Here is a 23,589-nt window from a genome sequence, read left to right as displayed (position 1 = left end):
TGATCCAAATAATTTTATTTCTGGCAACTTGAAGCAGTGACAATATTTGAACTAATACAAATTAGCATAATAGCAGGTGTCCTGGTTTGCATTGCTGGGCCGGGCCAGCGTAATACCCGCAAGCTGATGTTAGCTGGTGGGAGAAGTAAAGTAATTACTGCATCTTACAGAATGAATTCAATTTAATCAACCAGAGATAAGGTTTACAGCATTCCACAGGCTGAGAGAGCAGACAGCTAATTCAGCTCTGGAATTCTAAGATGGAGGGACCGGCTTTCATCATAACTGAGATGTGAGGGGAATACAGAACATAGTTGGCTAGTGATTTCAAGAGGGGATATGCCATGATACCCTATATCGTATGTGATGCTTAGGCCTTATTGGCTGGATTCATTCCTGTCATAACTATAAAGGGAAGGGTAACAGCTCTCCTGTGTACAGTATTATAAAATCCCTCCTGGCCAGAGACTCCAAAATCCTTTTACCTGTAAAGGGTTAAGAAGCTCAGGTAACCTGGCTGACACCTGACCCAAAGGACCAATAAGGGGACAAGATACTTTCAAATCTTGGGGTGGGGGTGGGGGGGGAAGGCTTTTGTTTGTGCTCTTTGTTTGGGAAGTCGTTCGCTCTTGGGACTGAGAAGGACCAGATATCAATCCAGGTTCTCCACATCTTTCTAAACAAGTCTCTCATATTTCAAACTTGTAAGTAAATAGCCAGGCAAGGCGTGTTAGTTTTACTTTGTTTTCTCAACTTGTAAATGTACCTTTTACTAGAGTGTTTATCTGTTTGCGGTACTTTGAACCTGAGGCTAGAGGGGGGGTCCTCTGAGCTCTTTAAGTTTCATTACCCTGTAAAGTTATTTTCCATACTGATTTTACAGAGATGATTTTTACCTTTTTTCTTTAATTAAAGTCTTCTTTTTAAGAACCTGATTGATTTTTTCCTTGTTTTTAGATCCAAGGGGGTTGGAACTGTATTCACCAGGAGTTGGTGGAAGGAAGGAGGGGGGGATGGTTCATTTCTCCCTGCTTTAAGATCCGAGGGGTTTGAATCTGTATTCACCAGGGAATTGGTGAAGAGTTTCTCAAGGCTTCCCAGGGAAGGGAATCCCCTTGGGAATGGTGGCAGCGGACCAGATCTAAGCTGGTAGTTAAGCTTAGAAGTTTTCATGCAGGCCCCCACATTTGTACCCTAAAGTTCAGAGTGGGGAAGCAGCCTTGACAATTCTCATTTAAACTTAGGCCATTTCATTCTTTTTTCATATGGAAATAGCAACATTTTAGCAAGTTATTAGAAAGGCGTGAAATCCATGTGAGGGCTTCAGGAGATGAACAGTGCACCCTTGCACTGTGGGGCATTTGTTCACCGTGTGTTTGATCATTTGGAGGTCTCCGCATTCACGCTGTGGCAAATCCTTGATTGTCTATGTGTGCATCAGGTGCACGCATCTTCTATGCAACGTCCTAATATGGTTAACGGTCGTCCACTGTCTTTGGCGGAGCAAGACACAAGGCGGTTTGATAGTGGGATTATCTATGAGGGGCTTGTTGTTTACGTCAGAACTTGCCCATTGCATCTGCCAGATGTCTTCTGGATGATGAAAGAGCTTCTCCAGCTGTCCCGAATGGTTAGTGGGACTTAAGGCAAGTGAACAAGGCTGTCATGGAGTAAGAGTTTTTGGTCAGAGAGAGTTTTTTTTGTACTCGCACAATGTAGCCACCTCTTGCTGGATGGTTGGAGGAAGGATGTTTCTGAGGACTGGAAGCAAGAACAGTGGAGTGGTTACAAGTCTCACAGCTGCATTTAGCTGGATATCGAAGAGGTCCGTGTGCGAGCTTCTTCCACAAACAGGTGTACTGTTCTGGGCTGTACAGTAAACTAAAGCCAGCGTTGCCATTTGTAGTGTTCGAGCATCGCAACCCCAACTAGAACCTGCTCGCTTTTGGATGATATTGATGTGACTCTTGGTTTTATGGCTCACCTGTTTCAGATGTTGTTGCTAGGTAAGGCTGGGATCGAGAGCGACGCCTAGGGAGCAGGAGTTAAGTAAGAATGACCATACTGGGTCAGACCAAAGGTCCATCTAGCCCAGTATCGTGTCTTCCAACAGTGGCCAGTGCCAGGTGCCACAGAGAGAGTGAACAGAACAGGTAATCATCAAGTGATCCATCCCGTCGCCTATTCCCAGATTCTGGCAAACAGAAGCTAGGGACACCCAGAGCATGGGGATGCACCTATCCTTTGTGAATTCATCTAGTTCTTTTTTGAACCCTGTTAGTTGTCTTGGCCTTCACAACATCCTCTGGCATCCTTAGGATCGTGGACCATTGCCTTGCCGCAGAAGCTTACATTCAGCAACCTCTTAGCTTCAGAATTGCTGAACTGGAAAGCTGACAACTCCGTTTATGTTGGATTGGGTTTGAGATGCCAGTACTGAAAGTAGTTTTCCATCCTATTCAGATCAGCATGAAAGGTGTCTTCCACAAGAGCGACAGTGGCAACCTTCACATGGTCCTCCCGGTTAAGTACACAGGGCCGGCTCCAGGTACCAGCTTGACAAGCAGGTGCTTGGGGCAGCCACTCCGGAGAGGGGCGACACGTCCAGCTATTCGGCGGCAATTCGGCGGATGGTCCCTCACTCCCGCTTGGAGCGAAGAACCTCCCACCCAATTGCCGACGCAGATCGCGACTTTTTTTTTTTTTTTTTTTTTTGCGCCGCTTGGGGCGGCAAAAACCCTGGAGCCGGCCCTGTAAGTACACTTTAATCCACATGTACGAACTAATGACACAATATGGGAGACCGAAGGTCATTCATTGGGCTCTGAATCAGAGCAGCAATCTATCCCATATGAACCTAACACTGAAATATCACAGAAGCTCCCAGGATCTGTGCTTGATATTTCCTTCCAAAGAATAAAAACTTGCATGCACATAGCACCCCTTTCCTCTAGGAGGAGCCCACAGCACTTCCAAAACTTGAGCTGACCAAAGGAGTTGAGCAGAGGGAATTGCCTCTGTCTGGGGCTGGATGACATTGTGGGACAGTTTTAGGGTGTTTTCCAGAGTTTTATTTCACCCTTGCTTATTGCGTCAATGTATCAAGTTTTTGCAAAGTGCAGCAAATGCAGGATGAAATTCACCCCTGGACAGAGGGCTACCATGAGTAACACTGCACCCCATATTCTTCATAATGATATTATGATTATATGATTATAGCATAATTATGATGTATTTTATGCAAGATGGGACCTGTAAGGTGTCATTGGAAAAGTTATGATTTGCTAAATATGATTATCCTATTTGTATGCATGTATCATTTTTGTATTTGAAGTTATGAATATTGACTAGGGATCTGTAATTCAAATGGCCTTACTCTGGAAAACACCCACAGCCAGCTTTTCAGGTACAACAATGAAGAAGGCAGATGGCCCATCAACAAAGATAATGGGCTGTGGAATAGCTTAACCGTCCTGTGGACGTGTTGGCCAGCCTGTAAGCAATGGCTGCTATAACTCTACAAGGACATGTGACCAGGCCACATGATTCTGGCCTCCATCTTGGGATGTCAGTATTTTTCCACAAACCGGTCTGGGAACCAAGTTTTGAAACAAAAAGTTCCCACCATATGCTAAAGCTATATAAGGCAGGAAATGACATCATCTGGGGTTCTTCACTCCCCACACAAGACGACTCCTGGAAACACCTGAGGAACAGAGTGAACTTGGGGAAGTGCTGGACGCAGGCTAAAGGGATTTCTAGCCTGTGTATGAAAGACCTGGGGATCCCAAGCTGTAAAGGAAGTGCAGCTTGCCCCTTAATCTGCAGCCTGCTTGTTTCATTTCTCAGGGTGAGAATTTGCTAATTCATATCTAATTTATTAAGCTTAGTTTGCGTTTTTTGTTTATTTGCTAGGTAATCTGCTTTGAGCTGTTTGCTATCACTTATGATCACTTAAAATCTATCCTTTTGTAGTTAATAAACTTGTTTTGTTTGAATCTAAACCACTGAGCTTTGACTGGAGTGCTTGGGGAAAATCTCTGCTTCGTTACCACGAGCGTGCAGTGTTCTCTTCACATTGAGGGAGAGGCGGACCAGGTGTTAAACCCATATACTGGCCAGATTTGACATGGGCAGGATGGTACTGCTCTGGGGTCCTAAGCTGGGAAGCTGGTGGTTAGAGAGCCTGCGTGTAACTGCAGCTGGGTGTGTCCCTACCTGTGCGAATGCTGGTGAACGGGCAGGCTGGAGGGTCAAAGGGCTCAGTGGTAAGAACATAAGAATGGCTGTACTGGGTCAGACCAAAGGTCCATCTAGCCCAGTATCGTGTCTCCCGACAGTGGCTAGTGCCAGGTGCCCCAGAGGGAATGAACGGAACAGGGAATCAACTAGTGATCCGTCCCCTGTCGCCCATTCCCAGCTTCTGGCAGTTCCAGGTGGCACCCCGGGGGGAACCTGTCACACTGTGCACCATTTAAGTCCTCAAAAAAAGCACATTAAGGGCCAGATTTTTACAGATATTTAGTCACCTAAAGATGCAGACAGGCCCGTTTGAAAATCCCACTAGGCACCTATCTGTATCTTTGGGTGCCTAAACACTTTTAAAAATCTAGTCCTAAGTGGTGTGCAGGCCCTGTGTTGGCCTTTTCTGCACAGGGCTGTATTTCACTGTCGGGCTTGATCCTACACCCTCTGATATCAAGGGAAGTTTTGTCATTTACTTCAAGGAGATTTGGCCTGGGCCTTGGATTAGGCATGTAATTGGGCCAATTGATATTTTATAGGGTTACCATATTTAAACAATCAAAAAAGAGGATGGGAGAAGCCCTGCCCTAGCCCCGCCCCATCCTGCCCTAGCCCCGCCCCATCCTGCCCTAGCCCCGCCCCTGCCCCTTCCACTCCCTCCCACTTCCTGTCCCCCTCAGAACCCGCAACCCTCCCCCCACTACTTGTCCCGACTGCCCCCTCCTGGGACCCCTGCCCCTAACTGCCCCACAGGACTCCACCCCCTACCTAAGCCTCCCTGCTCCTTTTCCCCTGACTGCCCCCTCCTGAGACCCTCCCCCCATCCTAACTGGCCCCCTAGGACCCTATCCCCTACCTGTCCCCTCCTGAGACCCTCCCCCCATCCTAACTGGCCTCCTAGGACCCTACCCCCTACCTGTCCCCTGACTGCCCCAACCCTTATCCACACCCCCACACAGACACCAGGGACTCCCATGCCCCATCCAACCACTCCCCACCCCGACAGCCCCCCCCAGAACTCCCGACCCATCTAAACCCCTCTGCTCCCTGTCCCATTGACTGCTCCGATCACTCTCCCCACCCCTGCCCCCTGACAGCCCCTCCCAGAACTCCCAAACACCCCCCCCGCTCCCTGTCCCCTGACTGCCCCCTCCTGGGACCCCTGCTCCTAACTGCCCTCCAGAACCCCACCCCCTACCTAAGCCTCCCTGTTCCTTGTCCCCTAACTGCCCCCTCCTGAGACCCCCCCCAAATGCCCCCCAGGACCCCACCCCCTACCTGTACCCTGACACCCCGAACCCCCAGACAGCCTCCCCCCTGAACTCCCGACCCATCCAACCCTGCTCCCTGTTTCTTGACTTCCCCCTCCAGAACCTCCCTGCCCCTTCTCCAACCCCCTGGCCCCCTTACCGTGCCGCTCAGAACAGAGTGCTGCGGAGTGGTGCGCTGGACAGCAGGGGGAGGGGGAACAGGGGGAGGAGCTCCAGACTGCCGGAGGCCCGAGGCGAACGGCTGGCCGGCGATCTGCAAATGCGGGGGGGGGGGGGGAGTGATCTCAAGTTGCAGGGGAGAGGAGGGGGAAGCGGAGGAGGGGCTCTGGCTGCTAGAGCCCCGTGTGATGGCACGATCCAGCCGGCTGCCCTGTCAGCCGTGTACGCTCTGCATGGGGGGGAAATCCGGACAGTTACAAATTCCCCCTGGACGCTATTTTTAACTCAAAAAAGCCGGACATGTCCGGCAGAATCCGGACGAATGGTAACCCTATATCTTATTTCCATCTAGTTTAGAACTGAACTGGAACGATAGTCAATGCTGGGCACTGGTGCTTTCTAAAAATGGGGAAGAAGCTATGTCTGAACACAGAATTGTTTCCAGTGGCAACATTACCAATGCCATCACATGCTCTCTTCTGCATCAAAATCTTTTAGCTGTTGCCAAAGCTCCCCATGTCTGTCAGACCCACTCCCTCAATCCCCTCGCAAAATATCAAGGCTAAAAACCTGCCACGATGACTGAGGCTACTGGGCCAATGGCATTACCCACTTCTAGGGTTGCCAACCCTCCAGGATTGTCAGGAATTGAAGATTCATTGAATTAAAGATTATGTCATGTGATGAAACCTCCAGGAATATGGCCAACCAAAATTGGCAACCCTAGCCACTTCTGCAATTTAGATTTTGCTATAAATAATATATTTCTGGTGCTGCTCTTGTAGACAACGAGATTTCTTTCTAGCTCTAAATAAGAGATTTGGTAAATGCAGGCTAAGGGCTTGCTTGGGGTTTAATCAAGGCATTTTAATAGTTAGGAGTGGTTACAGCCACCTCTCTGCCTATTTGCTTTTAGTCAACCATTTACAAAACACAAATTAGGAAACAGGGCTGAGTTGTTTTCCTCCTGAAGACCCCAAAGCTAGGGACTGGTTTGTATAAACCTCTAAAGTTTTGGACACTTATCTTCATGCAAATGAAACTATTACGGTGTCTTCCTGCAACCAGGGTAACCAGACACAATCCATATTAAAAAATAAATAAATAAAATCCAAGGATGAGAGTTCAGATTTTAGTGTTGAGGTGAAATATGCATGTTTTTGAACTGGATATGAATAATGTGTTTATGTTTATTATGTGGGCAGCACATGATTTATGATGCCCTTAACTACTCATTTCCCTCCTTTTAAGTGCCAGGATTTTTATAAATGAGGTTTTTGCTCAATACCCTGTTGCCACTTAGCAACATTAATTGGTTTTTGAAATGAAATGTTTTAGACATAGATGTCAAAAGGCAGGAGTCTCATTGGGGTTGTCAGGGCCAGAGAGGGGAATAACTTCTCTGAACATGGTACTGCTCTGAAAAGTCTCTCTCTCTCTCTCAAAAAAAAATCACTTTGTGGGCTTCGATGTTCATTGTCTCTTTGTGACCGAGTATGAGAGGAGCTCAGTTTACAAGTAAACAAGTCGTTTTACGTTTTTCCCCACTACCAGCCCTGCAAATGGTGCCTGGGTTCAGAGTCAACCTGAGTTCCTTCCTTCTCACACCCCAGGACCAGTAATAAAGGTTTCCAACATGCAGCACTTCCAAATTCTGGTCTCAATGATTCCGCATTAAGTGTGGCCAGTTGGAATTCAGCAAACCATTCTGTTGAAGATGTACAAAGAAGAAGAGAGTCTTGCTCACTTGCCCAGAGTGCATAGCCAGCAGGAGGAAAAACAGTGAGACCATATGAGCCACTACATGCAGAAACAGGTTTGCTAAGTGACACCATTTTTATATTGGTACTTTTCAGAACAAAACTGTACTTGAAAAACGGTTCTGGTTCCCTCCAGGTTTGAGATTTGGGGTGGATGCTTGCTTTAGCTGAAGCAGCTGACCTCTTCATAGTGCTAACCTGTGGCACTCGGATGACTGACAAGAACTAAACCATTGCAAATGTAGGGGCTATGAATTAACCTTCTGACCAGTAGTGTACTGAGTTTGGAGGAAAATGGAAGAGATAAGTTCAAATCAGAAACATTGGGGAGGCAGAAGTCCAGTGAAAGTTCCCCCTTCTAGTAACAAAGTTGCTCTGCCAAAAATAAAACTGCCTGAAAAAATGGATGGCAATCTATTTCACTTGTTGCAGGAGATGGATGGGTGCAATTATTTCAAACTCGGAAACATTTCTGTGAAGCAAACCAAGAAAGGGACTAAACAATATGTTGCAAATTATTAGGTAACGATTAAAGAACTTGAAAGCAGCAGATGTTTTCCCTCAGTAACTGAGGGAGTGTGTGTGAGTGCTCCCCGGCAGAGCAGGTCTGGTCAGCTGCTTAGTCAGGGGGAGATGAGTCAGTGACAGTTTGCACGCTGGGATTCTCTGTGTTACCTGAATGATGCTCAGCTTCACTCCTCAACACACATGGGCATCAAAGGCAGCAAGACTGCATAGCAAGTAGCAAGCTTCTCCATGACTGAAGTCAGTGCAAGTATGAAATGCAAACTACCTTTCAAATGAGGTCTTAAATCTGATACCACTCGGAGCGCTGGAACAGGGGGGACCAGGAGGCCAGGCCCCAGCTCCTTTTAAAAGCGGGAGGGCTATGCCCTTCCACTTTTTACCGACCGTAAGGGTGAGCGACAGGGGGCAGGGGACAGAGAGGAGTGAGCAGGGGCTCAGGGAGAAGAGGCGGTGTGAGGGCGGGAGCTTGTGAAGAAAGGGAGATGTGGGGGCGGGGCAGGGCCTCAGGGAGGTGTGGGGGCGGGGCAGGACCTCAGGGAGGTGTGGGGCCCCCACCCACTTTTAGGGTGCTTCTGCCGCTCCTGACACCACTGCATTCTGGAGAAAGCAGAAAGCTAGAGAGCATTTTCTTAGGTAATCAATTACCCAGGATCCAATTTGCTTCCTATTCACCTTGGGAAAAACTGGGGAGCAGATGGCTCAAGGGAATGGGACATGGAGTCTTTCACCCGGAGCTAATGGAACATGCCTCCTTTCGTAATGAGCTTCAAGATCTACTGATACTAAAACCCTACACACAGGCTAGGGATCAGTTGTTATTATTGAGCGTGCTCAGTTTGAAGCCAGCCTAAGCTCATCTAATTACTGTTCTGTGACTTGTGTGAGAGGAAGTGCCAGGTTCAGAAAAAGCTCCCAGTGGACACGAATCCACATCACAATTGTCTCAGACCTCAGCAGAAAAGCAGAAGCTGAAATGCATTCCCAAACCCATGGTAGAGGTGATCGCTCTAGTGCAGGGTTAAGACATATTGGCAGATAAGTGCCAGGAAGTTGCATTGCTAGCATCCCTTTTGTGGCTAACTCCATCTCCAGAAGCGTTAGTCCAGCCCTCCCTGCCAGTATGCACTGAACAGAAGGATAATACAGTTACATTTGAAAGTACTTGCCAGGTGAGCGAGTGAGTAATGGTGGCCCCCGGTCACACTCCTAATAGGAAACTTAATCAAACTCATACTAAAATAACTATGTGCATTAAGGAGCTAATCCATCAGCCAGCGAAATGCAAAACATCAAAGCTTCTAAAGGAAGGAAATTCTGAAATAGAATCGTAGGGCTGGAAGGGACCTCGAGAGGTCATCTGGTGAGTCCCCTGCACTCACGGCAGGACAAAGTATTATGTATACCAGGGATCGGCAACCTACAGCACACGTGCCAAACATGGCACGCGAGCCGATTTTGAGTGGCACGCTGCCTGCCGGGTGAGAGGAGGAGGAGGGGCTGGAATGCACCAAACTAGGGGAAGAAGTGGGGGGAGGAGGGAAACTTGGCTGTCGCAGGACCAAGCTTCTGCCTCCTGCCTCCGCAGGGGAAAGCAGTGGGGTGGGGGGTCCCGGCCCCCCGCCCCACTCAGCCCCCCCACCCACCGCTCTCCCCTGCGGGGGCAGGAGGCAGAAGCTTGGTCCTGCGGCAGCCAAGCTCCCCCCCTCACCCGTTTCTTCCCACAGCTTGGTGCATTCCGGCCCCTCCTCCTCCCCCTCCCTCTCCCTGCCGGCGATGGCCCTTGAGAGGGGAAGGGCGAGCAGAGCCGAGCCGAGCAGCAGCGTGTTCACTGCTCTGTAGAGCAGGCAGAGAGAGGTAGGGATGGGCCTTGGGGAACGGGGTGGAACCAGACATATCCCTCCCAGCCCCCTGCCATGAGCCGCTCAGGGCAGGCGGCTGGGAACACCCCCACGAGCCAAGCACCCCATCCTTCTGCCCTGCACCTCCACACACACCCCAGCTCTCTGCCCTGACCTCAAGTTGCCCCCAACACCCAGCTTTCTGCCCTGCACCTCCACAGCCCTCTGCCCTGACCTCTGAAACCCCACCCCCACACCCAGCCTTCTGCCCTGCACCCTCTGCCCTGATCCCTGAATCCCTGCCTGGTCTGGGGTCCCGGCTGCCGGCCCCTGGCCAGCCGGCGTCCTTGCCACAGGCCCCACTCAACCCACTGCAGGCCTAGGTGAACAGAACCCCAGGCTGGCAGCGGGCTGAGCAGGCTGGCGGCATAAGATCAGCATTTTAATTTAATTTTAAATTAAGCTTCTTAAACATTTTGAAAACCTTGTTTTCTTTACATACAACAATAGTTTAGTTATAGAATATAGACTTAGAGAGAGACACCTTCTAAAAAACGTTAACATGTATTACCGGCACGCGAAACCTTAAATTAAAGTGAATAAATGAAGACTCGGCACACCACTTCTGAAAGGTTGCCTACCCCTGATGTATACCATTCCTGACAGGTGTTTGTCTAGCAAGTCCTCAGGCTCGCCAAGAGATTGGCATCAAAGTCCAAAGGTTTGTACATTAAGTAGGTTAATACTGTAGACAGAGAGAAGAAAATAGAATATAGCCCCGCACTGTCTTCTTCAGGCACTGTTTACAACTTCGGAGGCCAAACTGTTATCTTTCTCCTGCTCTTCTAGCCACAGCATTACATTGCTTTATAGAGTATGGAAGCCCTTAAATGCCCATTCCAGGGCTCATGGTGTGCAAAAGGATTTGCTAGATGTTTTAGGGTGGTTTTAAGGTATTACACGGACCCCTATGGAGACACCTGCAAGGGGGCACAAATGTTAGAAGCAACACTTTGAACGCTAATCCTGATTTACCTGTGCAAAACTGGGTACTAGGTGCTCATACCATAGATTTCTAGCTTTGAGACCAGGAGAGGAAGACGTTCATCTGAAGAGAATGCACAGTACGAGACTGCTCAGGGACAAAGCCCCATCTGCAAAGTGGCCTTACAATAAGACATTACAGAAAATCTAAATGCATTTGCTCAGAATCATTTACAATATGCTCCCGTTTATCCAGAACCCTATTATCCGAACCTCTGCGTTATACAAATCCCTTCCTTGTCCTCCAGCATGAGATACATGGAAGACAAGGAAGGGATTCGGACAATGCAGAGGTTCAGATAATAGAGCAGAGACCCCCAGCCAGGACTGCGAGGAAGACAAGGACAAGCTCCTAGCCGTGGGGGAGGGCACTCCTGCCCTCTTGATCATCCAAACTCACGATTATCCAGATAAAATCCATGTCCCCCCTGCTATTCAGATAATGGGGAGGGTACTGCACACTGAATCTATCTTTATGCAAACCCTGAATGTGCTTTCTCCCCAGCCAGGAAGACACTTCTCTGGTCGGAAGACTATAAAACTGGAATTGTGCTAAATAAAATAAAAATCTATTGATCTCAAATTTGCTCTGCAGCTAATCAAATAAAGAACATGCATGTCTCTCTTAATGGCTATAGCTTCCTCAAATTGCTATTTTATAAGTAGGGTTTTCATGGAGGCCATGTAAGGTGGCTGAAACTAGTTCCTTTATTCCCCCTCACCAAAATCTTTACTGAGGTGAAGTTAAGGTTGCAGGCAAGAATCATTGGTTTGAGTGTATATCACGTTTCATGATCAGATTTAGAAACCCAGGAAATTCACAGTCAAGATTAAATATGCAAGAACCCCAAACTTGTGGAAGTATGGAAATTCACACACAAGGTGGCCAGACTACTTTACAGGCAAAGAAGGGAAGAGGGTGGAGTAGCAGCTTCTGAGTACTGTTTTACCATCTGTCCCAAGCGTATGTCTGATTCTAAGCAGTGATTTGTCACTGCATTAACCTCTGCTCTTATCTTGTAAGTTTAGATTTAATACTGAATTTTCTAGGCCTTTAACATTTGTTTTTCTGGACTCTAATGTTCTAGAAAGGCAATGCACATTCCAGTATTTTGTTTCAATATAGCCATAGTCTGTATAAATCTAGTGCTTGCTCAAAACTAACAGCTTTTGAGATTCATAAAATACCAAAGTAAAACTGAGGTGGATTTTAATCAACAGTAGCCATTTACTGTGAGTAGGCTGCAGTACAAACTAAATAGCTGTTATCCCTTAGACGTGATCTACAAGGGATTTAGAAAAAAAATTGGACTTGTGCCCTCTTTTACTTTTATATGATGGACAAAGGTGGCTTGAAAAGCTTTTTTTCTCTGCTTGTTTTTTTCCTCTTCCTTATTAAAAGTCAGGATCACCCATTTGGGTCTTTTTTAACATTATTAATTATTATTATTATTATTTTGAAAGACCACCATTGGGAATCAAAGACTGTTTATTGTAAACCCTTGGCTTTTGTGACTCGGTCTCCGTCTGGTTCTCCTCCAACCCCTTTAATTGCTCCTTCAATGAGTCCTTCAAAGGATCCTCCTCATCCTCCCGCCAACTTTCTGTGAGAAGTCCACAGGGCACTGTACTTAGTCTCCTTCTCTTCTCCCTCTATACTCTATCACTGGGTATTCCATTTGCAAACACAAATTCAATCACCACCTCCATGCTGTCTCTCAGTTCTGCCCCTAAGCCCCAGACCTGTCTCCTTCTGTTCAGACTGAAATCTCAGACTCTCTTTTTGACATCTGCTTGTGGCTATGTAGATGTCAGCTCAATCAGGCTAAAACTTTCCCCCCGGAAGCCCTCCCTGCTACCTCCTTTCCTGATCACTGTAGACAACACCTCCATCCTCCCATCACCCAGGCTTGTAACCTGGTAACAATGACCTTGTAACAGATCATCACGGTCAACTCAGACCTCTCTCACATTCAGGTTATACCTAAATCTTGCTGATTCTTCCTGCATAATATCTCCAAGATCTGGCCTTTACTATCCATCCACGCAGCTAAAACCCATCCAGACTTTCATCTTCAATTACGGCAACATTATTTTCTCTTGCCTTGAATGCTTCTGCAAAGGTTATTCTCCTAGCCCATTGCTTTGACCATGTCACCCCACTCTTTGCATTCCTCCAATGGGTCCCTCTTCTCTATGCCATCAAACAGAAGCTACTTGCCTTCATGTTCAAGGCCCTTCATGGCCTGCCCCCACCTACCTATCATCTCTTAGTCATGGCTGAGATGTCAACTCCTGCCTCTGATCTGCCCAGGAGGCCAGCCTCCTTTGCCCACGTGTTTAATTTCCAAACAGTGATTTTTCCCATGCTGCCCCCATGCTTGGGAGGAGCTCCCTGAGAACGCCCCCAAAGCAACCTCATTATCCTCTTTCAATTCCCTCTGGAAAACTCTCCTTCACTGTGAGGCCTACCAAAAAGTTGACAGCGGTTAGGCTGCTGATGTGCTGAGACCACTATGGCGCATGTTGACCTATACTGTCTCATTGTTACCTTGTATGCTCCCATTGCAATGTCTGTATCCACCCATTGTCCCTTGTGTTATACTTCAACTGTAGGCTCTCTGGAGCAGGGGCCATCTTTTTGTTCTGTGTTTGTACAGCACCTAGCACAGTGGGGTCCTGCATCATGACTAGGGCTCCTAGGTGCTACCGCAACACAAACGAATAATAATAATGAAAGGGTGATGGGTGAGCTGAATATTTAACAGGTGCTTCATGTGGCCCGACTCAGTGACAACAGATGGACTGCAGCTATATCTGAGTGGTATCCGTGAGAACTGAAATGGCCACGCGGTCAGCCTTCAAAGAGGTGGGATGATTTCCTAACAAGGAGATATGGACAAGCGAAGGATGGCCAGAGCGAGAGAAGATTGGAAGACGTGTTGTGATCCGCTCAGTCTTAACTGATGCAGGACCAACAGTCTACGCTTCACTGCACTGAAGGGAACTTTGCCAGAGGATGTTGTGAAGACCAAGACTATATCAGGGTTCAAAAAAGAACTAGATAAGTTCACAGAGGTTAGGTCCATCAATGGCTATTAGCCAGGATGGGCCAGGATGGTGTCCCTAGCCTCAGTTCGCCAGAAGCTGGGAATGGGCGACAGGGGATGGATCACTTGATGATTCCCTGTTCTGTTCATTCTCTCTGGGGCACCTGGCATTGGCCACTGTTGGAAAACAGGATTCTAGGCTAGATGGACCTTTGGTCTGACCCAGTATGGCCACTCTTATGTTCTTCGGGAAGGATGGTCTTGTGGCTACTGCACAGGACTTAGGCAAATTACTTAATCTCTCTGTGCGCCAGTTTCTCCATACCTACCTGCACAGGTGGGTTGTGAGGCTTGGTTCATTAAGGACCGTAAAGTTCACTGAGATCCCCAGACAGAAAGTAATAGGAGAGAGAGAGAAGGGTGAAGTACAGTGCGGAGGAAAGGAGAAATTATACAGTCCATTACACTAGCTTTTTCACCTCTCCAATGTAAAGGTTGCTATGCAGAAGTTTCACTGCTGGACATGCCCTCAAACTCCAGACAGTTCCTGCACTGGAGATTTCAGTGCTTATCTCCTAGATTTGCATTTGGTGCCCCGCAACACAAAAGTATTTAAGGACAGGGAAGCCATCACAGCCTAAGGATACAATGCTCCAGTACCAAACAACTCAGATATTCAGCTTTACTATTGCAACAGTTTGGCACATGTGAAAGAAAGGAAACTCACAGGAACAAAGGAAATGTCAGACCGGATCAGACCAGTGGTCTACTTGCAGCTGGTCTACGCTGCAAAGTTTTGCTGGCATAGCTAAGCCAGTTAGGAGTGTAAAAAAAAAACAACAACACCCCACTCCACCCCGCCGACATAGCTATGCTAACAAAACCACTGGTGTAGCTGCAACTGTGCTGAAGAAAGACTGCTTCCATCCCTTAGCTAATGTCAGTCAGCAAGGTGATGTAGGAGAACTCCTATCAGCTTACACAGTCTCTCACACTAGGGGGCTCTGCTGGCAGAGCTATACCGGGGAAAGCTCCAGTGCAGACAAGCCTTCAGGTTACTATCCTGTTTCTTGCCAGTGGCAACCGCAGATGCTGCAAAAAGAAGGTGCAGAGCGTCACAGAACCCAGAGAGGGTTGCAGTCGGGATCTCTCACACTTCAGGGCAGAAAAAAACTAAACCCAGGTGCCTCCCATACAAAGCAGAGATGCAAGTACCTAGATCTCTCTCTCAGCTGCAGCTAGCTTTATCTTTTGGACTGTACCCCCAAATAAGCCCATATGTCTGCTGATAGACTCACCTACACCACAATATGGGTTTGTTTGTTTTTTAAATTATGAAACAAACAGGCCATAGAAGAATCTCAGATTGTTTTTACAGGTGTTGATTTCCCTTTGGAAGCCGCAGTGAAGAAGAGGCAGGAACAGCTACCAGTACTGCAGAAATATAGCCTGTAATTAGAAGGCACTTCTTGTGTCCACAGCAGCTGGTTATATTAACCCTCCTTTCAGGGTCAGCATAAAGACAACTACGAAAGCAGCAGCCAAGGTTCTATTGTTGCAGAGAAGACACTGGGGTGTCCAAATGGGGATGAGTGAAGTGAGATTTTAAGCCAGCCGTTAACTCCATGGTATAAACTTCCTCTGGACAGATGCTCCTATCTCACCGGTCGGGGACACAGTATAGCGAGAATACATTTCATATGCAAGAATAAAATTTATATGCTCCATTGCACCTGTTGCGAGATACAGGTTTGCACCATAATTAAACACAAGTACAAGGCTGCAATGTGAATTTGCTGCTGACTGCCAGCAACTAAATTACAATATCCTTTTCAAAGTGATATGAGATGCATCGCTGTTTGGCCTCAGACTGCAGCTTGGTTGAGATTAATGACAAAGAGGCATGAACATTACTAGAGAAGGGAGCAGAGGGGAAAAAAAGGAATACTTAAAGGCATCCTGCAAAGGCAAAAAAATAATTGTGTTTTGTGCACTTCTGCTTCTTTACCGTGAATGAAGAATGCCTGAAATAAGAGATCTCTTCTCAATACTCCTGGAACAAGATTTTTTAATATTTGTTTTTATTCCCCCCACAGGGTTTGCCTAGCCTGTTCTTCCTGGTGGACTCTATGGACAACTGAGGAAGAAGTATATTTATCACATACCAAGCACATAAAACCTGAATCATTGCCACCAAGAGTCATGATTTTATCTCAAGCCTCATGATAGGTGGTATTTCTCTTAAAGCCCTAGCCTATGGAGTCATGTTATTATATACAAAAATTACAGATTACATTTAATGTTTCTAGTTCTCATACTTGTGGAGAAAAGCTCAAAAATGCAAACACTAAAAGGTCAATAATTAGGACACAAATAAGATGACCCAAAATGTATTTTTTCCCCCTTCAAATCTCATGATTTTAAGCCAGTCTCGTGATTTTGGTGGCCCAACTCATGATTTTTGCTTGGGACTGACACTACTGCTACTTGCAAGGGGCACCTTATTCAGAATGTTTAAATGCTGGTTTTGTCAAGAGAATGGGCCTTTTCACCGCCTGCCCTAGCTCAGCACACAGGCACTATGTGCTTTGCTGTGTGTGCAAACACCACAAGCAGAGAAAATGGCATGCTCCCCAATTTCCAAAGGGCTGTCCACAGTAGTGATTGTGTCTGTTTGACTTTGATGCTCTGTTCTAACCAGGAGCGGGGACAGGTAGGGACAAGCCAGGCTGAAACTAAGGAACAGGAAAGAGAAAGCAGGTTTAAGATATAGCCTCAGATCTGAATTTTGCAGCTTGGACTCCTCTCTAGTGTATTTCCAGAGTACAAGAATGACGAGAGAAAGAGGGATACAGAGGCAGAAGTTGCTGAAGTATTCTGGTGAATTACGGCAGCATTACAGCCCTAGTGAATGCACCAAGCCCAGTGTTTTTATATGACTGTATAAAGCAGGCACCACCAGTCAGTATAATGGGGCACTGCATTCCAGCACCTGTTACTGCTATTTACAGATGAGATGCCCCCATAATAATTTTCTAATGACAGTTGAAGGAACAAATGACCTTTTTGGTTAGGGCTGTGATGCTGTTGATTTAGCTCTGATTGTCTAGCACGTGTAATAGGCTGGAGCGTCATGTAATCAAAAGGATTCGCCATCTTTGTCTTTCCCTCATAAAAAAACAAAACAAAACAAAAAAACACAGGCAAAGCCGGGAGCGAAGAATAGCATTTTTCGGATACTTTTGAATATAAAAGATTTTAAAAAGACAAAACTTCAGTGGAGGAAACCCTGGAAGTTTAAGGAGTCTTTTGTCTTGACATGTTTTTCCTATGACCCAACAGAAGTATAAGCTGCAGCTTCTTGGCCTGGATCCAATGGCATATTAGTTTCACTTTGACACATCCTTTACCAGAGGGACAAGAGTATAACCTGTGTTTGCAGAGGAAAGATTCAAACCAATAGCTCTTTTCTATTGTCAACTACCTTGTTTCTAACTGCAGTGGAAGATTATTTTTCTCGCTGTTTCTGAGTCCCTTCAATTGCTGGGTGATTTGCTTAAAAAAAAAAAAAAAACCCAAGCCATCATGGGTCTTACAAGATAAGATATGTATAAAATATACTAAGAACCTCTCTCCTGAACTGGGTCATGGAGGGGCTGGGCTAACGGGGTATTATATAGCTTCCAATACTGTGCTCATTTTGTCTATGTGCTCACAAGCACACACACAATTTCAATCAATTAAATACACCATTCAAAACAAATACATCTTTGCAAACACACACACACAAAGACAGATCAAAAATACTGCATTGTTTAACTGCTTTATAAAGATACCCATAGAAAACAAAACAAGCTATAAGCAAAATCTCTAATACCCCTTATCCCCAAATACAGTGGAAATCTAGCTTTGGGAACAATAATTGCTTAAAGGAATATGCCCACAAGGAAATTTCTTATTCTGCTACTAGTGGCAGGTATTTCATTGGACAATTGGAATATGAACTTTTCTGTCGGGGTAGAAATTAACACCTGTGCAGGAAGTCAGCATGAGGGCTATTTAAATCCTAATTTGAGAGCATAGGCTACATGCTGGCCTTCTGCATGGGGGTGAAATTCACCCTTTGAATGAGGATCATGGAAACATGAGCAACCCTTGAGTTTTGTTTCCTTACAAGCAGCCTTAGAGCTACCAGCAGCAACTGACAGGCAAACCTCAGTCCTGATAAGGACCCAAGATTTCAGGAAAGACAGTGCTGCGGCTAAATCACAACTAGGACACAGGACACTTTGATTCAGCTCCCAGTTCTGCCACTGACTCCCTGAAAGATCTTCGCCAGACCAACTGCCTCTCCGGGCCTCAATTTGCCATGAGTGTGTGAGGATTAATAGGTCTATGGTGCTTTGAGATCTTTGCTGCTATTATGGATAGTTTCCCCATTTTGCAGATTAGGAAACCGAAGCACAAAGAGATTGTGACCTGCCCACCATCACACTGAATCGGTAGAGCTAAGAATACAACACAGGAGCCCAGTCCCAGGGTCTAACCCTTAGAGCACACTTCCAAAGTGGTGTCACCACAGAACTGGACAACTTCTTAGAATGAATGGGGGAATTTATGATAAGACAAAGGAAGTGAACACAATTAAAAAAAGTACATAAACCAAGTGGCAGTTTAACTGCTTAGCAAGTCTTTACTCCCACTGTGATGGAATTATAAACAATAAGTTGGTTATGTACAATAGTCAAGGCTTTCAAAAGTACGTAGTGATTTTAGTAGCCCAACGTGAGACATCTGAAGGGGCCCTGACTGTCAGGGAGCAGCTACTATTAATTTTTCTTTACCAGGGACTCAAATAAGAAGCACCTAATTGAGTTATACAGTTAATGCACACAAATCAGAAATGGCATATGAGATAATATATTTAATACGGCTATCAAGCGATTAAAAAAATTAATCGCAATTAATCGCGTTATTAAACAATAATAGAATACCAATATTTAAATATTTTTGGATGTTTTCTATATTTTCAAATATATTGATTTTAATTACAACACAGAATACAAATTGTACAGTGCTCACATGAGATGAATTGAAAATACTATTTCTTTTATCATTTTTACAGTGCAAATATTTGTAATAAAAATAATAATATAAAGTGAACACTGTATACTTCGTATTCTGTGTTGTAACAGAAATCAATATATTTGAAAATGTAGAAAAACATCAAAAATATTTAATAAATTTCAATTGGTATTCTATTGTTTTACAGTGCAATTAATCGCGATTAATTTTTTTAAGCTAATCGCATGAGTTAACTGTATTTAATTGGTAGCCCTAATATTTAATATTACTTCATAGCTATTAAAAGCCTCCAGTGAAATAGAAATTGAAGACTGAATAATAAAGACACTTCATCATTTATCTATATCCAGCAGGAAATCCCATTGTATCAGGTAGCAATAGGGATTAAAAAGTGTTTGAAGAGGCCAGAAGAGAAAGTCAAGGACAAGTAATTAATTTGGAAATATTAATCTCTTCCATTGTCTAGTGGGAAGTGCTCTACAGACACTGGCTCTTGGGAAAGAAATTTTTCAAGTGATTAAACTGCTGACCATAAAAGTGATGGCAGAATATTTAGCAAAATAGGGAAGGTGGCAGGATTCTGACAAATTATTTGAAAACTAGGAGCTGCTTGGATGGTCAAAGAGGCAGGAAATATTTTAGTGCCAGGGCTTTTGAGTCTAAATGCAACATGCTCAACAGAGTCAAACTTGAAATGGCAAAATATAAGGCACACTTGGTACTGTAAACTTAATTATATAAAGCAAATATGCTGATAATGCATTAGAAAAAAAACCACAGGCAGGGGGTCAAAGTCCATATGCAGGAATTCAGGGCTTTGTCTTACCCACCCATGTCCCGATTTTTCACACTTGCTATCTGGTCTCCCTACTTAGGCCAGGAAATGTATAAGAATTGCTCATCCTATCGAAAGTCTGTAATGCAGTATGTACTCACCGCCCAGCCAATTTATGCTTAATCCTTATTTTGGTTGTTCAACATTTATCTTCTGTTTGACAAGTGTTGCAAAAACAAATGTAGAAGAGCTTTGCTGCAGTAACATATGCTCCAATGCAAGCTTCGGTTTTATATATTATTACCTTATCAATAAAATTTCAGTGCTTCATTAAAATAAATTCTTTGCAGTAATTTAAAGCGATTAATAGGGTAAAGCACATCCTGAAAACTATATTGCTGTGAATAGGTTTTCAGGTAAACAACGTATATCCTCTCTGTGTGTAAGCTTCACCCCTTTCTTAGGGCTGCCGAGGTGGGATAAACAATAACGGTATGTAGAATCATGGAATCGTGGAACTGGAAGGGACCTTGAGAAGTCAACTAGTCCAGTCCCCTGCACTCGTGGCAGGACTAATTAATGGTAAATATCAAGTCCCAATCAGGACTCCCTCTGTTTTAGCCTCTAGTATATTATTATATGTCCCCAGCTTGGGTTCTTCTGGTAGCTGTTCCAAGCACCTTATGTCAAAATTAAATGGGTCCATTAAACATGCAGTCAGCTGAGAAAGCAACTCAAAACCAATCGGTTTAGAAAGCAAGCCCCAAAACTGGCCATAAATGCTGCAGATTCATACTATTCAGTAAACAGATTCCTTTCACCATGAAAGACTGACTGGATCGCATGTCTGCACTATTAGAGAATATTTTGCAGCAGGCACAGATAAACTGTATGCATCAATGCCGTAACCTTTCTTCAGGAGCAAATAAAAATAGAAAAAAAAATTACCACATATCCAATATTTTAGGCCATCACAGGTTAATTGGCAAGGGATGTGACTGGTGACACAAGAGTATGCTCAAGAAAGTTGTCTAGCAACGAGGGCTGGCTCTAGGTTTTTTGCTGCCCCAAGCAAAAAAATGTTTGGCTGCCCTCCACCCCAGCTCTGGGCTATCCCCTGCACCTCCCTGCTGCCCCAGCCCTGGGCTCCCCCCCCACCTGCACCCCCTGCCGCCCTGCTCTAGGCCTCCCCCCTCCACCCACAACCCCTGCTGCCCCAGCTCTGGGTTCTCCCTTGCCCCCCACCCACCCACACCCTGCTGCCCCAGCCCTGGGCTCTCCCCCCTCCACCTGCACCGCCCTGACACCCCAACTCTGGGCTCTCCCCTGCCAACTGCCCCCTCTTTCTGCCCCAGCCCTGGGTCACTGGTAACTCACTCCCAGGGTGGGTCATTCAGCAGGAATTTTAGATGTGCACAGAACACAAGACAAGATTGGTTCCCATGTGGTTACAGAACTGCAGTAAAGTGGAACAATTTTCAGCTTGTGTGATTGGAGGATATCTGGATGCATATTATAAGACTGTCCTCCATAAATGAGGAAAAGCTGAGGTGCCTTTATTATTCTTTTGTTCCACTCTTTGTTTCTATGGGGAATTTGCCAATGCAATATCACTGTCTTCCTTTTAAACAAATAAAACTAAAAGAAAAAAAAGGCAATGGCTGTTGAAAATAGCAATTCCAGTCCTAATAACCACTGGAAAGCATTTCTTGCTCATTTTATCCTACTTTTTCTACAGCAATTTACAGTGGATCAGTATATTTGATTTGGGAGAAATGAAGTAACAGCTGCCCAAATTGAGCTTGAACACTCCTGAATGTTGAGGTGTTCAAATCTGGAAGGCAGGTGCTAGATTCCCTTTCTGAATATTAGCTAAATCTGGAAAGGAAATGTCAATTTCTGCTTCCATGGCTCAGAACTGGAAATCCTCCTAGGTGCCTGGTACTGTATCTAAAGCTGCCCAGGTCCTCTAGCAGAGCCTCCCCTCCCTTACTTTTCATTTTAAATTCTAGTGGGATCCACGTACCTCCCTTGCTACGCTTCAGACAGAAAGGGACACTGTCCATTTAGTCCACCCAATTCTTTCTTTGGGGGCTGCAAGGTGAGGTCACACCAGTATCCCCAATCCAGGCTGGGCATGTCTTCTGAAGGGGATCTCTGGGGCAAAACCTTCTACTCCTTGGGCACACTTGTTCCCAGTTCACAGTGCCACCCCCTTCTAGCAGTGAGCTCTCCATTCACAGCAAGATGCAGCATGAGGTTTCAGCTACCATACTCCCTCCCCCTCCCTTTCCTGTTGATAGTGGCCAAGGGAATGCTGGGAAATGTAGTTATTTCCCTGCTCCAGAGCTGGCTCTACAGGCAGGGAGCTAACCAAGGAACTACAGCTCCCAGGGCCCCCTGTTGGTTCTCAGCTCCCAGGCTGGATCCCTTCCGGCTGCCGCCCCTGCAAATGGGCTGCCCCAAGCACCTGCTTGCTTTGCTGGTGCCTAGAGCCGCCCCTGCTAGCAACATACCAATATGATTAGAATAGTGTACCTGATTTACAGTGATTTATTCCTCTGAACTACAGGATGCAGTAACAACCGTTGGTGCTGACAAAGTGCATTGCTACTGGCAACAATGTGTGTTCACGGCTAAGTAAAATGAGGACATAGGGCCGACAGTTTCTATGAACACCCTTGTCTTGCAGAAATAGGTTTCTGCTTAAGAACTAATTGATCTTTCAATGCTGTGCACTCCCTCTGGAACAGGGAAAGTTCCCCTTTTGTGTTAATGTATATCTTGATGTTTTCATTCAAAGAATTCTCTGTAAACAAAAATTGGAGGTGAAGCAGAACCAGTTTTGTGGGGATTCACATGAGATGGGACCTGAATCCAAACCACTTCTGGTTTTGCAAAATCAAAGCCGAGAGTTAATACTTGTTGGGACAATATAGCAGAGGAGCCCAGGGTTACAGATATGCTCCAGAAGATGGTGGTCCCCCCTCATGTGGTCTTACTTCACTAAGCTCACTGAAGCAGTGGCCTGCATTAAGGACAAAGTACCTAATTTCATTCCAGCAGTCTATAAAGGACACAGCAATGTCCATTCTCCTACAGGAGTGAACACAAAACAGTTCAATACGTTACTTGCAGATTTTACCTGGCAAGAATCCAGAAGCCCCAAAGTGCTTAATGCTTAGTTGGCTAACACCAGGATACGTATAGCTGTTAAATTTTTGGAAAGGAAAACAAGAAGAGCTTTCCCATGTCCTTTCACCCCAGGATGTACCCATACATTATATTGCACGTAGCTGAAGAAGTGTGAAAGCCCATCTAATTTTAGCAGATCAGTACAGCAGGTAACAACCATCCTTCCCTATGCCCTCTTCAGAGGAAGCAGAGGACCATTTTCCAGCTGTGACACAAAACTGGAGGTGAAAATAAAGTAGATTTCCCCCCTTTCACATAACCCTGTAAGTAATGATTGGAAAAGGGCAAGTGGACAAGTCCCTTAGGATGATGATAGTGAACGACAAAGAGTTCTCACGTACCTGTGGAAGCAGCAAGGAACAAACTATCCCAAAAGTGACTTCAAAGTTGTCTTTAAACCACAGGCCAACTGCATGGATACAGCCTCGCACATGGATCACATCAACCAGTTGCAGTCGCTGCAAGCAGAACAAAACCAGGGAGTAAGATATGTTGAAAGCCAATGGGAGTTGGGACCCTAACTGCTCTTTGTGCCTTTGAAGTGATCCAGGTTGCCAGTGATTAGATTCCAAGGTATATGTTACACTAAGAGGTAACTTATTTCTTTGCAATATTCACTTCCAAAGCTTTTTATACTAG

At 45.6% G+C, this 23,589-nt stretch overlaps 1 protein-coding gene across 3 annotated transcripts in view; it reads right to left on the bottom strand.

The window, feature by feature from the left end:
* Nucleotides 1–23,589, bottom strand: part of LOC128832223 (tetraspanin-15-like) — a 527,474-nt gene that overhangs the window by 21,741 nt on the left and 482,144 nt on the right. For all 3 annotated transcript variants that reach the window (XM_054019375.1, XM_054019374.1, XM_054019376.1), the window contains one exon: nt 23,292–23,408. In XM_054019375.1, the coding sequence (XP_053875350.1) occupies nt 23,292–23,408 (117 nt within the window). The remainder of the gene's footprint in view (nt 1–23,291; nt 23,409–23,589) is intronic.

The sequence above is a fragment of the Malaclemys terrapin genome, chromosome 2 (assembly GCF_027887155.1).
Source record: "Malaclemys terrapin pileata isolate rMalTer1 chromosome 2, rMalTer1.hap1, whole genome shotgun sequence".
Classification (NCBI taxonomy): Eukaryota; Metazoa; Chordata; order Testudines; family Emydidae; genus Malaclemys; species Malaclemys terrapin.
The sequence above is the reverse complement of the archived record's forward strand: the minus strand, read 5'-3'. Positions and strand labels throughout refer to the sequence as shown.